At 44.3% G+C, this 17669-nt stretch overlaps 1 protein-coding gene across 5 annotated transcripts in view; it reads left to right on the top strand.

The window, feature by feature from the left end:
* Zgrf1 (zinc finger GRF-type containing 1) overlaps window positions 1–363 on the top strand; it is a 53645-nt gene extending 53282 nt beyond the window's left edge. For all 5 annotated transcript variants that reach the window (XM_040751819.1, XM_040751822.1, XM_040751821.1 and 2 more), the window contains one exon: window positions 4–363. In XM_040751819.1, the coding sequence (XP_040607753.1) occupies window positions 4–140 (137 nt within the window). In that variant the 3' untranslated portion in view covers window positions 141–363. The remainder of the gene's footprint in view (window positions 1–3) is intronic.
* The last annotated feature ends 17306 nt before the right edge of the window (window positions 364–17669 follow it).

The following is a 17669-nucleotide window of genomic DNA, read 5'->3' as shown; positions in this document are numbered from 1 at the left end:
AAGGAAGGGAAGATGGATTGCAACACGCAAGCCAGTGTGAGCCACAGCTGGACCGTCTTCTTAGAGATTATTTTGAAAAACAAGCAGAAGAGAAACAGAAGAAAAAGGAAAAAGAAAAATCTAAGGATAATTCTCACTAACCAAAAAAACAAAAACAAAAAACAAAAAACATGGTCAGAAGTGTTGATATTGTAAATTCAGAATCTTTTTACACTGTATATTTTAAATTTTTGTCTTTATTGTAAAGCCCCTGATATCGCCAGGCGTTGGTAGTGCATGCCTTTGATCCCAGCACTCAGGAGGCAGAGGCAAGCGGATCTCTGTGAGTTTGAGACCAGCCTGGGCTACAGAATGAGTGCCAGGACAGGCTCCAAAGCTCAACAGAGAAACCTTATCTCAAAAAACCAAAAAAAAAAAAAAAAAAAAAAAAAGCCCCTGATATAAAAGTTACTTTATTTAAATAACATGCCAAATAAGTGCATGTAAAAGTTTGCTATTTAAAAAGGTCTGCATTTTAAATTAAGATGGGCAGATGTTTGTGTGACAGGCAGATGTCTTGTTTGTGAAAGAAACAAATTTTACAAGAGTCAGGAAAGCATTCCTTTGAATATCTGTATGCATAAAGAATACACAGTAGTCTCAAAAGTTCGTGTGCCACAGCACAGCGCCAGTCCAGACCACTGGCAGACCCTTCTGAGCTTGAAATATGTGAATTGTCCCACCATTTAAAAACTAAAGCTATTCAAAATAAAAACAGCTACAAAAGAGAAGGTGGGCACAGCACCATGCCCACTCAGTAGATTCTGTACGTATCCAGGGGGAATGGACAGGACATGCCATCTTCAAGACCCCTCCTATGTGTTTATGTGTACAGTACTTTCTGGTATTTATGTAGAGTAAATGTACAAAACCCTTTTGGTTTTAAAGCTAACATGTTCTCCTCATAGAAAAATACAGAAGCTATATAAAAGAAAACAAAACTACTTAGAAATCCACTAGTTAGATATTCATTAACAAATTGCTTCAGTCTTTCTATATTTATAGTTGCTCTATAAATATATGGATGTAAGTTTTAAACCACTTGAGTCCACATGATTCTTAGACTTGTTAATAAAGGAGTATATTCATATCCAGATGAAAACAATGGTAGTCTTGATCGTAATTGATATCAGTATGTTTATTTTTAGCAAATAAAACATTTTAGTGACCGACCCACGTCATTTAGTATTTAAGAATTATTTTAGAATTTATTTCAAGAATACAGGAATTTTTTTCCTTGAATTTTCTTGTAATAAAAGCTTACCAGTCAAGAGCTGGCAGGATGGTGCAGTAGATAGAGGCACTTTGCTGCTAAGCTTGACAACCTGAGTTCAATCCTGGATCCCCCACGTGGTACACAGTGGGAAGAACTGACTTGTGTAGGTTGTCCTCTGACCACACTTATGGGAAAGAACAAGTAAGTCCATCCACACTTGTAGTATAACAATAGTTGTTCTCTTCATTTGTGTGGGTGGGTGTGTACGAATGTTTGTGCATATGTGTGTACATGGGTGAGTAGGGTTGGTGACAGCAAGTGTCCCTACATTATTCCTCTGAACCTACAGCTCATGCTTTTGTGACTAGGTTGGCAAACAGCAAGCCCCTTTGATTCTCCTGCTATTCCTTGTCTTTTTCAGTTCTGGAGTGACAGACATATAGGAGGTTACCTAACCTGTCATGTAGGTGCTAATACCCAAATTATGGTCTTCATGCTTGCTCAGCAAGTGTTTTTACCTGCTAAGCCATCCCCAACCCAGGAGTTATTCTTTTTAAGTGCTTGTTGACATGTGAAGTAAAAGATAAGACTCCCCACATGTCTTTACAATGTATAAGGAATATTTGAAGGAAGTATTATAGAGCTGTGTTTTGCCTGTGGGCTGTGAAATATAACAACTAATATTTAAAATGAATTCCTGAACTTTGTTCTTCAAACCTCCTGTGTTCTTTATTTCTTAATTTTGAGTCTTTTCTTGGCTAGTGAGAGCTTTCAAGTGATTTTTATTTTTTTAAGACTAATGGAGATATGTCTGTCTTTTATTTGCTTTAATATTAAGGTTTACTTATTTTTATGTATATGATTGTCTTGCCTGCATGTATGTGTGTGTACCACTAAAATGCCAAGATTATAAAATGAAGAGACATTGAAAGCTGTTAAGAAGAGCACCAACTCGGGCTGGAGAGATGGCTCAGCGATTAAGAGCACTGACTGTTCTTCCAGAGGTTCTGAGTTCAATTCCCAGCAACCACATGGTGACTCACAACCACTTTGAATGAGATCTGGTGCCCTCTGCTGTCACACAGGCAGAAGACTGTATACATAATAAATAAATAAAATATTAAAAAAAAAAAAAAAGAAGAGCACCAACTCACAGAGACAGACCTGTCTGTGAGGGACCTTCCTAGAGATTCGCAAAGTCAAGAAAGGATGGAATGAGAGGTCAAGCCATTAATGTGAACAACTACCAGTCAAATATCTAGCAGAATTGTCTCCTAAACTTGACAGAGAAATTAACAAGCATTTCAAGACAGGCACTCATGACCTCCAGGCCAGCATTGCAGAAGGTATTAAAGAAATCCCACACAGTGGAAGAAGCCCAATCATGGGAGTACAGAAAAGAATGAATTTCATGAGAGGAATAAAATGAACAAAAGAACTAGTGAAGAATCAATTGTGTTCAACTCAGAAAACCCTAATACTAATAGGGAGAGATAATAAAAGCAATAATTGAACCAAACAGGAAAACAACAAAAGTACGACAATCAGCCAATCCCTGTCAAGAATTCAAGGTGTAAACTGTCATTAAAAAGACTTAGCTATTGGGCTGAAAAACAAGAGCTGTTTGTTTTGACAAAATTCAACATCCCTCTGTGATAAAAATTCCATACAGAAGTAGATAGAAGGAATGTACCTCTAAAAAGACTCATGGTGAAGAGGAGGGTAATAGGTACAAGATGGAGAGAAGGTGGTAATAGTAGTAGTGTGTGTGTGTGTGTGTGTGTGTAATTGTCAAATAAGAAATTTAATTGGATTTTTTTAAAGGCTATATTGGCCAGTTGTGAAACCCACCTTTAATTCTAGTACCCAGGAGAATTAGAAACAGGCTTGTTTTACATGTCAGTCCCAGTTCTCTCTCCCTCCCCTTCTCCCCTGCCCCCCACTGACTCCCTTTCCCATCCCCTTTCTGCCCCCCAGGGAGGGTGAGGCTTTCCATGGGGCAGAGCCTAGGCCCTCCCCTATGTGTCTAGGCTGAGAGAGTATCCCTCTATGTGGAGTGGGCTCCTGAAGTCCAATTGTACACTAGGGATAAATACTGATCGACTGCCAGAGACTCAATAGATTAACCAGACCTCCAGTCTGTCATCCACATCCAGGGAGTCTGAGACAGTGCTATGCTGGTTTCCCAGCCATCAGTCTGGGGTCCATGAGCTCCCTCTTGTTCAGGTCAGCTGTTTCTGTGGGCTTCTCCAGAATAGTCTTGACCCCTTTGCTCATCATTCCTCCCTCTCTGCAACTGAATTTCTTTGTTTAGTTGTAGGTATCTGCTTCTGCTTCCATCAGGTACTGGATGAAGGCTCTAGGATGGCATATAAGGTAGTCATCAATCTCATTATCAGAGACGAGTAGTTAAGGTAGCCTCTCCACTATTGCTTAGATTGTTAGTTGGGGTCAACCTCGTAGATCTCTGGACATTTCCCTAGTGCCAGATTTCTCTTTAAACCTGTAATAGCTCCCTCTATTATGGTATTTATTTTCTTCCTCTCTATTCTTCCCCTGACTCCATCTTCTTGCTCTCTCATGTCCTCTCCTCCCCTCCTCTTCTCCCCTTCTCTTTCTCCTATCTCCCTCTCCCCTCCTCATGCTCCGGTTTAGCTAAGGAGATCTTGTCCCTTTTCCCTTCTCCGGGGGACCATGTATTGTCTCTCTTAGGGTCCTCCTTGTTTCCTAGCTTTTCTGGCAGTGTGGATTGTAGGCTGGTAATCCTTTCCTCTATGTCTAAAATCCATACATGAGTTAATACATACCATGTTTGTCTTTTTGTGACTGGGTTACCTCACTCAGGATGGTTTCTTCTAGTTCCATCCATTCGCCTGCAAATTTCAACATTCCATTGTTTTGTTTTGCTTTTTTTTTCTGGCTGAGTAGTACTCCATTGTGCAAATGTACCACATTTTCTTTATCCACTCTTCAGTTGAGGGGCATCTAGGTTGCTTCCAGGTCCTGGCTATTACAAATAATGCTGCTATGAACATGGTTGAGCAGATGGTCTTGTTGTATGAATGTGCATCTTTTGGGTATATGCCTAAGAGTGGAATTGCTGGATCTTCTGGTAGACTGATTCCCATTTTCCTGAAGAACCGCCATACTGATTTCCAAAGTGACTGTACAAATTTGTATTCCCACTAGCAGTGGAGGAGAGTTTCCCTTTCTCCACATTGGTGTTTTGATTTTAGTCATTCTGACAGGAGTAAGATGGTATCTCAGAGTTCTTTTGATTTGCATTTCCCTGAAGGCTAAGGATGTTGAGCACTTTCTTAAGTGTCTTTCAGCCATTTTGTATTCCTCTATTGAGAATTCTCCATTTAGTTCTGTACCCCACTTTTTAATTGGATCCTTTGGTGTTTTGGTGACTAGCTTCTTGAGTTCTTTGTATATTTTGGAAATCAGCCCTGTGTCAGATGTGACATGTGAGCCGAAGGTGGATTATGTAGGTAGAAGGCATTTAAGGGGAGAAGGGAGGGGAAGCAAGAATGGGTAATGGGAAAAAGACAAATGTGACATGTTTTATTTTGAGGCAGATCTTTACCTATCTGATATGGAAGCCAAAGGGAGACTATTGGGGGAGAAGACGGGCCCATAGAAGAAAAGGACTAATGAGTGAATGAATATGAGTAAGCTACAATGATTAAGTATGTGTGAGGATGTCATAAAAAAAGCCTATTTTCTATACAAACAAAAATGAGAAAATAAAATAGAAGAAAGGGAACTTTGTAATGCTGTGATCCAGCATGCTACTTAAAGCAAAGAAAAATGGTGCTTAACTGGGGTTGTGTTAGTAGCCGAGCTGATCATTCTTAAAATTCTCATGACTTGATAATTAAAGGTGGGTTGAAGACAACATGTTTGTTTTATGGTTCTCTCTTCCGTCGCTAGCCAATCCTGTGTTTGGAAGCATATATTACAAGTTAAATTCTGAAGTTACAAAGCCCAATTTTAAACTTCAAAACAAAACATAACTTTTGGCATTATTCTTTCACGTTTGATTGGAAAATGCCAAAGGAAACCCCTGAGGCTGCATGCTCTCAACTACAGTTTAATTTGAAGGCAGCTGTGAAGTAGCTTTATACTAATTAGATTTTTTTATATTAAATAAGAATGAACTGGAAATTGGTGATTTACTTGACAGGTAATTGGACTTTGAAAATTAAATAATTGCTCTAAAAACATTAACTCAGCACTGATTTGAAATGCCTGCTTTGTTAGCTACTTATGAGCAGAAAGTAAGTTTGGTCCAGGTTGCATTAATATGACTTGATTATACAGTCAAGGAAAAATACTGTTCACCTCTCTCTGAATCCTCCATTCTTTCCGCCCAGAAACACTAGTTGTGTTGATTAAAATCTAAACCTTTTCTGTTAGTCTCTAAGTTACTGGTTTTCCTTAATTTTCTGCTCTCTAATTAGACAAGTCTGAGTGGAGAAATGAGTGTGTGAGATTGTGTGTGTGTAAAGAATTAGGAAATGGAAGCACTAACATGCATCTCTTCTCCATTGTAAGCTTTCCATTTAGTTTGATTCCAAAGATTAAATCTAAGTCATAAAAAAAAAAAGAATTAGGAAGTGGGCAACAGAATCGTATAGTTCACGTCTCCATGACACGTGCATGCAGCTTGTTTTATGGGTCAGCCTAGGCAATGAGGGACTGGTTACATGCTACTCTAACCTCAGCTCCTGGGGGCAAGGTATACTCTCCCTCACAGAGAAACCTTCAAGCATTCTAGAAGCACAAACACCGGGCTCTGTCCACTCTTGGAATGTGCCTTCTTCCTCTCCTCTTCCTCCTCTTTTGGAGGGACTGGAGAAATAACTCAGAAGTTAGGATCTCTGGCTGCTTTTCCAAAGGACTCAGGATCAATTCTCAGCATCCACATGGTCACTCACAACCTTCTATCGCTCCAGTTCCAAGGTTTCTGATACCCTCCTCTGGCCTTTGTGGTTAGTACACAAGTACATGGTGCACAGGCATACATTCAGGCAAAATACTCAGACTGTAAAATTCATTTTTAAATTGCTGCGTGTGTGTGTGTGTGTGTGTGTGTGTGAGAGAGAGAGAGAGAGAGAGAGAGAGACAGAGAGAGAGAGAGAGAGAGAGAGAGAGAGAGAGAGAGAGAGAGAGAGAGAGAGAATATGGCATATTTTATTGTTCTTGTGGCTCCTTTTAGGTATTATAGGACCTATCTGGTATTTTGAATTTTGCTCTTAGGTGCCATGCATGTTGAGTAAGCAAGTTAATTGAATGAGGTACCCAGTACAAAACAGACTGTGTGTCGGTGAAGGAACTGATAGTTTCAGTATCCGTGGCTCTTCAGACTGTGCTTTGCATCTGTGATTTGGTACTAGCACTAACATGCATGATAGACAGGTAAGTAAATGCTATCCACCAAGTGATGTAAGAATTAACAGGGCTGGAGATCCAGTTGTGTAGGAGAGCACTTGACCACAGGTACAAGACTTTGGATTCAGTCAGCATTGCTGAAAACAATGTAGAATGATCAGACAGACTGTCTTCTTTTTAAAAGCACCACTTACTTTATTGCATTTTAAAAGTATATGTATTTGGTTGGCTTTTTTTTTTTTTGAGATAGGATTTCATTATATGGTCTTGACTGCTCTTGAGTTCAGAGATCTAACTGTCCTGCCTCCCAAGTGCTAGAACTAAAGGCATGCTTTCAAAGTCAAGCGGAAGACATTAAATAAATGTAGGCTGGAAACACTTGATTTAAATGCCTGGCCAATAGCTTAGGCTTGTCTAGTGCCAGCTCTCATAAATTAACCATTTCTATTAATCCATGTGTTGCCATTGGCTCATGACCTGTTACTTATTTTGTACATGTCCTGTTCCCTCTGTATCTGGCTGGTGACTCCTCAGAGTCCACTCTTCTTCCCAGCATTCTCTCTGCCCTGAAAATCCTTCCTAGCTATCAACCAATCGGCTTTTTATTAACAATGAGAGCAACATATTTTCACCATGGACAGAAGGACTATTCCACAGCAGATAATGGCAATAGTATCTTTGGGATCTGCATGAGTGTGCAGAGTTCCTATCTGGTATAGTTATGGTTCACTGTGTATCTGCTTTTCACAGAAGTTCCTGAGTCACTGGCTCTCCTTTTTTTTTTTTCTTTAAGTTTCTCTTACCTCAAAAATTGCAGCATGCATGTGTTAGAAATTAACCTTTAAGGCTGGGCAGTGGTGGGGGGCACACCTTTAATCCCAGCACTCGGAAGATAGAGGCAGGCTGATCTCTGAGAGTTCGAGGCCAGTCTGGTCTACAAAGTGAGTTCCAGGACAGCCTCCAAAGCCAAAGAGAAACCCTGTCTAGAAAAACAAAAAAATAAAAATAAATTAGCCTTTAAAAAAGTAAGAAAACAAGCAAAAAAGCTGGTTGTGGTTGAGATGGCTTTTAATCCCATCACTCAGGAAAGGAAGGCAGATTTCTGTGAGTTTGAGGCCAGCCTGGTCTATAGAGGGAGCTCCAGGACAGCCAGGGCTACACAGAGAAACCCTATGGGGGGGGGGTGCATTGTCCAATTATCACTAACCAATCACAAAATGGCAGAAGAGGAAAAGCCATCATGTCCACAGGTTCCCCTGAACTCTTAACTTGGTGCTCCAACTCTAACTGATCAAGTCACCATGATGATTAAAGAGAAATAATTGTTCAGTAGATACAGAGTTTTCTTATTAAATATAAAATTACAAGTTCCGTTTGTCTGGATTATGGCTAAAAATCACTGTCCAGTTGTACCTTTTTGGCCTGATGCTTGAAAGTAAAGACCATTCTACTGAAACTAATGGACTACTTGAGTGTATTTTTAGTTATTTTAAAATTCCATGTGACACATTTTATAAGGAAGTGAAAAATCATGTTGGGGAAAACAAGGCTGTTACCTTAATGAAGAACTGTTTCTTAATTAGTCTATTGTGATCAAATAATCTGTGTCCAGGTATCAGTACAGACAGTTATCACCGGATACAGTGGGAGTCAGAGGAAGCCAGAGAAGCCAAACCCACACAGTGCAGTTCTTTGGGCGTGGCTAGATATTTATCTTAAAGCACAATGCCGGTCTCCTCAAGCCTCTCATTGTTCAGCTTCTGAGAAAGTGTTCACCCAACAGAACTCAAATGGCCTGAAGATTTGCCAAGGATGGAATTCCAGATTCACAAAAACAACAAAACTGTACCTTCCCTCTCCCTTTTTTTGATAGTGAATTACATTTTTTCCAGAAGGGAAGTTTAAAGAAACTGTCCTATTTGCTGCAGTCAACATTAGATTTAGTTAATATTGACAGTTTTTGTTTGAATTTATAGCTTATTTTGTGCTTTCAAAGTTTCTTGTTAGACTCTTAGAAACTATCTTTTCGGGTTTTTTTTTTTCTCGTGAATTTTTTTCTACACAATATTGCACCGTGAAGTTAGTTTTTCTCTTCTAGGGAAAGTAGACTCTAAAAATCCTCAAAAATAAGGACACAGTTGACTTACCAGGGACAGCACTCTATCAATTGCAATTATTTTTATTTATTTAAGATGTATGTTTATTTATGCATATGTATCTGTGTCTGTGTGGGTGTAAGCCTGGTTTCATATGTGTATCCCTCCAGGAGTAGAGTTATAGGCTATCATGAGTCTGGAGACATGAGTGCAAGAGCAGTAACTACCAAGTAAGCGCAAGTAGTCACTAACACTTCATATGCATGATATCTAATAAGAAATGAACAGTTAGGGGGTAGTGAAATGAATCTGTGTGTATGGAAGATTGGCACCAAGCCTGATGAAGTGAATCCTATGTGTATATTGCTAATTGTTAATCATACCTCATTGGTCAGAGAGAGAGACAGAGACAGACATGAGAGAGATGGGCGATGGTGGCGCATGCCTTTTATCCCAGCACTCGGGAGGTAGAGGCAGGCAGATCTCTGAGTTCAGGACCAGTGTGGTCTACAGAGAGAGTACTGGGATACAGTGCTCTAAAACCCTGTCTCTGAAAAAGACCAGAGGGAGGGAAGGAGGGAGGGAGATGGGTGAACAGCAAGGACAACGTTTATCTGTGCACACCACATGAGTGCGCTGAGACTGGCTAAGCCCCGCTCACTGTCTGGAGTTAAAATCTTGCCGGCCTATTGGGCCTCACTTCTGGTTAGACTGAAATTGTCACAACAGTCTTGAGGCCCATGTGCCATTGTTCTCAAGCTTAACTGCATTCAGAACCCCGAGGGGAAGTGTTGGTAAGTCTATCTCGTTTTATTCCCCTTATGAATCCGCAGGCTGGGTACCGCACATCTTCTCGGGATGCAGCAGGTGGAGACCCCAGAAGGGTGTCGCCTCGGTCCCGGTGAGGCTGGTGGACGCTGACCCGCGAGTTTCCCCGCGGTCCCGGGAAGCGTGGTATTGCCAAGTCCCGCCAGGGGGAGCCGCGACCTCGCCTGCTCGCTGCGCTCCTGCTGCTGTCGCGAGCTGTCGAGGCTCAGGTGTGGCCTGAAGGTCGCACCAGCCCCCGCCGCCCCGGGCTGCAGGAGCCCCTTCCCACCGCTGGGTGCTGGAAGAAGGCCGGGTGTTGTGTTGTAAAAGCCTCCGCCCCGCACTGCTCCTAGGCGTGAATGAGTGAGGGGTAGGAGGGGCGTGCGGGTGAGATGGAGAAAAGAGGCTCTGGCGGACTGAATACCTCCTTTAAATTACTGCTGACACCTCGGTTCCAGGCCCCTAAAATCTCAATCAACAATCCATTAGAACTCAACAGGAGTAAAACTAAATCCTCGTTTAAGTGTATTTATCCGATCTCCTTTCTCTCTTTCAAATGCTAAATCCATTTCAGCATATGCCCCTTCTTTCTCTCGCCCTTTTCTCAAGACTGGCAGCCCATACCTCTCTTGTAAATATGAGAGATGCTAATCATATGACATATCACGTCTCCGTCGGAGCCGGAATAAAGCCTTCAGATTTGGGATCATTGCCTCCAGACAACAGCTTCATCAGCCGGAAAGTAGGTTTTTTTTCTCCTTTCCTTCAACTCTCAATCCCCTCTTTGTCTGGAGGAAAATGCAGCCGACTCGAGCCACCCAGGCCATATGGTTCACTCTGTATTTTTTTAGTTGAATTCTGAATTGTTTCTGTGACTTGCGAAGTTTTTTTGGAAGTGCATATAAAGAAGTAGAAGAACTACTTGTGCGGGGAACGCTGCCCGGCGAGCCGCGGCCGCCCCCTCCCGGCCGGGAGAGCCAGCTCGGCCTGCACCAGCAGAAGCATGATCTCAATATTTTGACCAAGTGCAGAGCCAGGAGAAAGCGTGGTTCACCCCGAGTGCGGACTGGGCGCCTCTCTCCTGGCTTGGCACATAGGATTTGCTGGAGTAACACTGGGGAGAATGAAAGAATATATATATCCTGAATTGTTAAGGGGGGCTTTAATATCTCTTAACAGCTTTGAAAATTAAGTATCCTCCTCGTCTTTCCATTACGCTTCTGCTTTGTCTTCATAGAGCGTACCGTTTTCAGATTCCTGTAGTTTAAACAAAATTCTGTTCGTTTGAGTGTAAGCTCCGTGCACCTATGGAATGGTGCCCACGTTGCTCCCGAGGCTGACCCAGTGGTTGGCATGTCTTGGGTGCTCTTAAGAGTATCCTTGAATGTAGGAAGGAGGGAGAGAGCAGTGAATAAATTAATAAGAATCTTATTTCCCCAAAACATAGATTGAGAAATCGTGTCTGCTGAAAATCAAACTTATTTACAACCCAGCCTCTCTATATAACAGATACCAGCAAGAAATAACACTCTTGTTCATTTCTAGAAGTGTTTCTAGGTTTTTGTTTTCCTTTTCCTTAGTGGGAAAATGGGGGAGGGGATCAGCTTTCAAGATCTTCATCCATTTCTCTGCATAAGTTTGTACTTTCCAGGTTGGGGACAGTTCCTGAAGGCAGTGGGCTGCCAAATTTCCTTTCTCTAACTCCTAACACAACCCCCAAAGGGCCCTTTCACCAAATCATTACATTCTACTGAGGTGGTCAAGCTAGCACCGCTTTTCATGAAATGGAGAAAGAAAAGGGTCCTTGAAGTTTAGAAGATGCCCAAGGAAAGTCCTTGAATGACATCAAAAGAATGAGTTTCCATAGCTGTTGAAGCGCGAGGGCAGTGTATCCGCACAAAGGGGGACGGGGCACCAGGACGGGCCCACTGCTCTGTCCCAGGACAATTGGGTCACTGAAATAGGGAATTAATTACCATTGGAGAGTGGGCAGCCCATTCACTACTGGCTGAGTTTTATTAAACGCCAATATAAATAACAAAACAACTCTTGTGGCTGCACTATTCCTACACGCCAAAGGAAGGATTATGCGGAGGATTAACATCTTAAAGTCTATGAGACTTTCTGACTCAGAGCTCGGGGCTGGTAATCGCGTTTGTCTCCTGGTTCAGCGATTAGTGCTCTTTCTTGCACTTTCCCTGGATAGCCAATGTCCCTTTTTGCAGGCACACAGGCTTGGGGAGGAATTCACTGCTTAGAAGGCCCCCAACTTCACATTCAGGCATCGGCTATTCTTTTCCCTCCTCACCGGAGTAAATCAAGCAGGGAGCTAGCCGGACTGGCAGGATCTCCCCACAGAGAGTCCTTTTCCTTCGTGGGGAAGAAGAGGGGAGCACAGTGATTAGAGTCTTCCTGGCTCTGCCTTCCCCAGAGCTAACTGGGGGGAAGCCGGTGAGGCAAGCCGAGTCACCCGTGTGAGGCTTGGGGTCACCCAGAGCAAGCTGCTAGGCTTGGAGCAGTGGTCTCAGACCTGGGAGAAAGTCCTCTGACCTCAGTTGTTCCTAACTGGTTCCTCCGATGCCGAAGGGGGCCGGCGCTGGGATGAGCTACCAGCCTCCCCTCACCGGATCTAAGGAGGAAGAAAGAGTAAGAATCCGAGCTTGGAGGGAACCAGGACTCAGCAGGTGTGAGTTTACACCACTTCCTGCGGCTCCTTGGTTCCAGAGAGCTCTCAGAAAGCGGAACACACTCTCTCTTCTGCCTCCACTGTCAATAACTAAACTTAAAATCGCAGGACTGGGCCAGGCGGTGGTGGCGCACGCCTTCAATCCCAGCGTTTGGGAGGCAGAGGTGCAGACGGATCTCTGAGTTTAGTGTCAGCCTGGTCTGCAGAGTGAGTTCCAGGACAGCCAGGGCTATATAGAGAATCTCTACCAATTAATTAAGAGCAGGATTATTTTACAAAGAAAGTGGATTGTTCCCACGCCCAGCTCCCTGCACCCCTAACTCACAAGGGAGCCCCAGGCACCCTACAAATATAAAATACTCGGGATTTGCTAATTTTACTTTCTCGTCATCTTTCCACCTTTCGGACAGCTCGAGCGGAGGGTTAGGATTCTGGCTACACAGCAGTTTCTTTCTGCAGAGTGTAGACACGCGCCCTCTTGGCGGCGTCGCGGGCTAGCCACGAGCACAAGGAAGGGCTCCCTCCTTCACGCCCGGATAGTCATCTGCTGAAGTCTGGACCATTTGTCCTCTCTCGCCACTTGTGAGGTCGAAGAGCTGACCTCCCCACAGAGACACCTACCCTAAACTTTAGAGCTTTAGGCCATCTCAAAGTTCAAGCTTCTCAGAAGGGACAAAGGTTTTCTAAAGCTCTCCACCCCTTCACCCCTCCCCTGACTTCAACTTTTTCTCCTGCTACACGCAATCCGCCTCCTTTCTAAGGCTTGGTTGGGGATGAGTTTAAATCACTGGGCTCCCATTTCGTGATAACAGCATGCTTTGAGCTTTTGTTCTCTTAAAGTAGGATTGCACACTGAAAGAGGGACTGAAGATGAACAGTTTGACCCCTTAGGACAGTTCACGCTATGGACAGGAGCGGCCCTGGGTCGCCAGCCTCTCCGGGGCTATTCACGAAATCCCCGCCCCCTTCGCACACATTTCAGCTGGGGTTCATCTACACAAACTTTCAGACCACACAAGTGCCTCTCGAATGTATTTAAGTTAAAAGTGTGCTAGAAGGATCTAGCTAAGGATGCTGGGGCGTTGGCCACGTCTGCGCAAAGCTGAGTACAAATGGAAATTGCTTTTCCATTTTCCCAGCAAAACTGAGCACATTGTTGAACAACTAGAAATCTGCTGTCCAGACAACTGAACATGACCGGTTATGGTCTCTGGATTTCACAGTATTCATGGTCAGCTTTGTCTTTGAAGTTGCTTCTTTTTAAAATATTATTATTATTATTATTATTATTATTATTATTATTATTTGGTTTTTACGAGACAGGGTTTCTCTGCATTGTTTTCGAGGCTGTCGGTCCAGCCCAGCCTCGAACTCACAGAGATCCGCCTGCCTCTGCCTCCCGAGTGCTGGGATTAAAGGCGTGCGCCAACACCGCCCAGCTAAATATTATTTTTATAGTGAGAAGTATGTATAGAAGTGTTTTAGTGTTACGAGCTGGCAGAAGGCTGGATGTTGTGACACCGGACTTTAATTCTAGAACCCAGGAGGCAGAGGCAGGTGGATCTCTGAGAGTTTGAGGCTGATGGTCTACATAGTGAGTTCCAGGTCCGCTAGGGTTACATGGCAAGACCCTGTCTGTCTCAAAAAAATAAGAGAGCCAACGAGGAAGAGAGAGAGAGACAGAGAAAGACACACAGAGACAGAGACACAGAAAGCAGCTCTTGAGAACTACAGCACAAACACAATAGTTCTTAGTTTCAAAATTTTACATCTGTACTTCACACAATTATCTAACACACACCCATTGCATGAATCAAACAAGATCTCCTTACTCAAAAAGTGGAAAATCTAGGAGCGTGTGACATCTTGATGTTTAAATAAATTACACAATTATCTAACACACACCCATTGCATGAATCAAACAAGAGCTCCTTACTCAAAAAGTGGAAAATCTAGGAGCGCGTGACATCTTGATGTTTAAATAAATTAGAGATTGATAATATCAAAATTTGAATATGCACAAAACTATAAGTTTCTTGACAATTTTGAAATGCATTTTGTTCTTTTGGGGGGACTTCAAGACAAGGTTTCTCTGTGTAGCTTTAGAGCCTGTCCTGGAACTAACTCTTGTAGACCAGGCTGGCCTCAAACTCTGCCTCCCAAGTGCTCGGACTAAAGGCGTGCTCCACCTCTGTCTGACTATACTTTGTTCTCTTTGAGGAAAACTCCATAATAAGAAACATGCAGCCAGTCTTAACATTATTTTACCATTTGTCAACATCTGCTCAGACAGTTCTGTGTGCTTTATTCTCATGAACCACAGACATAGTGTAGATTTGTTCTTTTTAAAAAGATTAGTTGCTGGGTGTGGTGGCACACACTTTTAGAACCGGCACTCAGAAGACAGAAGCAGGTAGATCTCTGTGAGTTCGAGGGCAGCCTGCTGTGCAAAGCGAGTTCCAGGACACTTGGGGAGGTTACACAGAGAGCCCCTGAAAGGTTTGTTTATTCTGCTTTATATGTATGAGTGCTTCACTTGCTTGCGTGTATGCATTCACTCTACGCATGCGCCTGGTGTCTGTGGAGGCCAGAAGTGGAGGGGAAAGGCCGGAAGAGGGAGGTTTCCCAACAGCCCTGTAGGTGTGGATTTGTCAGAGGAAGGCATGTACTACTCAGGGAATCCTAACGACATAAAACGACAGTAGGATAAAAAGTGGGGAGTCAGACACCCGAATACTGCTAATAAGCAATGAAAGACTTCCATTATGTGTTTCACCGGCACCAAGTGTTCGACCCAGCTTGATGCCATTGTTATTGGAGCTACACAAAGCTAACAAGGTTTCCCTTTAAAACTTGTATTTAACTGAATTATGATTATGTTCTGCCAACATTTTGCCTTTAACTCACCCACCACTCCCTGGCTAGGCAAACAAACAAACAAACAAACAAAAAACCCCCAAAAACCGCAACTTGCTCAAAGAGATGTATTTCTACTGATACCCAAATAAGCCTTCCTTTGTTTTCTGTTGCATTAATTGAGTGGCTTGTCCTTCCTAGCAGGCAGCCCCCGTGGAGAGGCGGAGCTACCCGCGGGCCTACTCAGCATGTTGCTCTCATCATTCTGGTATTTGTTTTTAATGGTCTTTGATCATTTCATCGGATCCCACTGTTCCCATCCTTTATTCCATTCAAGTTTAGGAACAAACACCAACTCTGCGTCCACTCCCACATGTTCCCATCCTTCCAGCCAAGGCCAAACAGACCCTTAGCGGATTTCCTCTTCGGGGGATTTGAAGATGGTTAAGTGTTTGGTGTCAACGACCAGTACCTATAAAATAATGGTCACGTGCACCTGCATCATGCGGACTATCCTACATCCTTCACTCTGAATCTACATTTTGCTTAGATCACATTGCCTTCCGGAATGTTCTGCTCCTGAGGGGGTCCTAGACAGAGCAAAAGACCCCAAAAGAAGACACTGTGAGGGGGACAGATGCTGTATACTGAGGACACAATGTGGCTTTTATGTCTTTTTGTCATTTCAGTCCTGTCTACAAGGGAAATCACACTGTTCTGGCAGGATCTAGTGGGAACTAGATGAAATAATGCTTTTAAATTTAGGGAATTTGCTTTTAAAGGGAGAAATGAAACATGTATCAAAAAGCAAATTAAAAACAATTTTCATTTTGACAGAAAACCCTGAAGGTTGGGGAACTGCAAAGACCAAACGTCTTCCCTGGGGCTTTAATCTTCCTTTTCTTCACCCTATGCCCGTCAATCCTGCTCGTTGGCACTCTGGGGAAACCGTGCCAACCGGAACACCCCTGGCATCACTTTTCTCGGAAATTCAACTTATTTCCAGTCCCTACAAAACAAGGGGTCGAAGACCTGTGGATAATCTCTTTTTCTGGCTCGGGTGGACTGCTAAAGCCTCTCTCCTAGTTTAACGGTCTTTGCAGAAAGCATCTCAAGGGATGGAGTCTAGTGACACCTGCCACGGGTCCCAGATGACACCCTGTCCAGGACTCAACTTTGGGCGGGGGTGCTCTGGTTCTGCATCTAGGAGAATTCCGTAGAGTGACAGGAGGGAGCTTCAGGGGAGGGGAGCTAAGGGGGAAGGACTGGCGAGCAATTCAGAGCAAGTTTTCTTCCAAGTCTCTCTCTCTCTCTCTCTCTCTCTCTCTCTCTCTCTCTCTCTCTCTCTCTCTCTCTCTCTCTCTCTCTCTGTGTGTCTGTCTGTCTGTCTGTGTGTCTCTCTGTTTCTCTTTGTCTCTGCCTCTCTCCTCATTGAAAAAGCAGGAGAGAATCCGGAGGACAGGCCCAGTGTCCCAAAGTAGAGCAGAGGTCACACAAAAGTCAGCGTGGTCCATTCGCTCCTAGGAGCAGCAGCCCTCCGCCTCTGCCACCCACCCAGGAAGTCACACTAAAGTAACCTCTGGTCTAACTTGTGGTCGATACCCACCCCTCCTGCACCAGAAGTCCCCCAAATTATGTCAGCGCACGAAGCCTCGCTGTGTGGCACGTAAAATGAATGTGTCAAGTGAACGCGTTTATTTCTTTAAATGTCTATCAATTTCTCTCCTTCTAGGGGACGTCTCTGCGAGACACCCGGCCCTAACATCGTCCTACATGAGTTTCTCTACAACTCAAACACATTTGCACACCAAGTGCCTACTGCCTGCTACCCGTATGTACCCTTTCCCTTTCTTAACCAAACGACAGCGTTTTTTAAACAGAGAGACGGCCGGCAGCACCACCAGACTGCCTTCTCCGGGATTCTAACCCCCATTGACTAATTCCGCGGCTCCCACCGCCAGCGGGGCCAGGCTGCAAAGGGTGGGACGCGTGTGCGCGCATCCGGGCAGGGCCAGCCCTTGCTGCCTTGAGGACCCGGGCGGGAGCAGCAGTCCGGGTGCACACGCACCCCCCCACCCCGCGCCATGGGCCCCCAGCGCTCGGGCCCCTAATGAGCTGCTGAAAGGGAACGGGCTCCGGTGCGCGTGGCTCGCAGGCCTCCCGGAGTCCCGGGAACACTGATTGGCCAGCTGCGCCTCGCGACCTCCTTTCATTAATAAATTAGCGGCACGCTCCAGCCGAGCGCGAGCCACCAATCACAATAGACAGCGGCGGCGACAACAGCCGCAGCTTGAGCCGCTGCCGCCGCCGCGGCTTCGGTAGCTTGGGCTGCAGCCCGGAGCGCCAACAGGAGCTTTAGAACCATTTTATGCTGATTAGATAAAGGGGGGACGGAGGGGAGGGGGTGATGGAGGAGGAGGATGGATGGCCGGGCCAGGGGAGGGGGAGAGGGACCAAAGAAAGGGAAAGAAATGAATGATGATAATACGATGAAAAGAATAAGCTGGGGAGGGAGAGCGGGGGGCCAGGGGGAGGAGGAGAGGGCGGGGGGAAGGGTAGGTGAGGAGGGGCC

The sequence above is a fragment of the Mesocricetus auratus genome, unplaced genomic scaffold, assembly GCF_017639785.1.
Source record: "Mesocricetus auratus isolate SY011 unplaced genomic scaffold, BCM_Maur_2.0 Super-Scaffold_100009, whole genome shotgun sequence".
Lineage (NCBI taxonomy): Eukaryota > Metazoa > Chordata > Mammalia > Rodentia > Cricetidae > Mesocricetus > Mesocricetus auratus.
The sequence above is the reverse complement of the archived record's forward strand: the minus strand, read 5'-3'. Positions and strand labels throughout refer to the sequence as shown.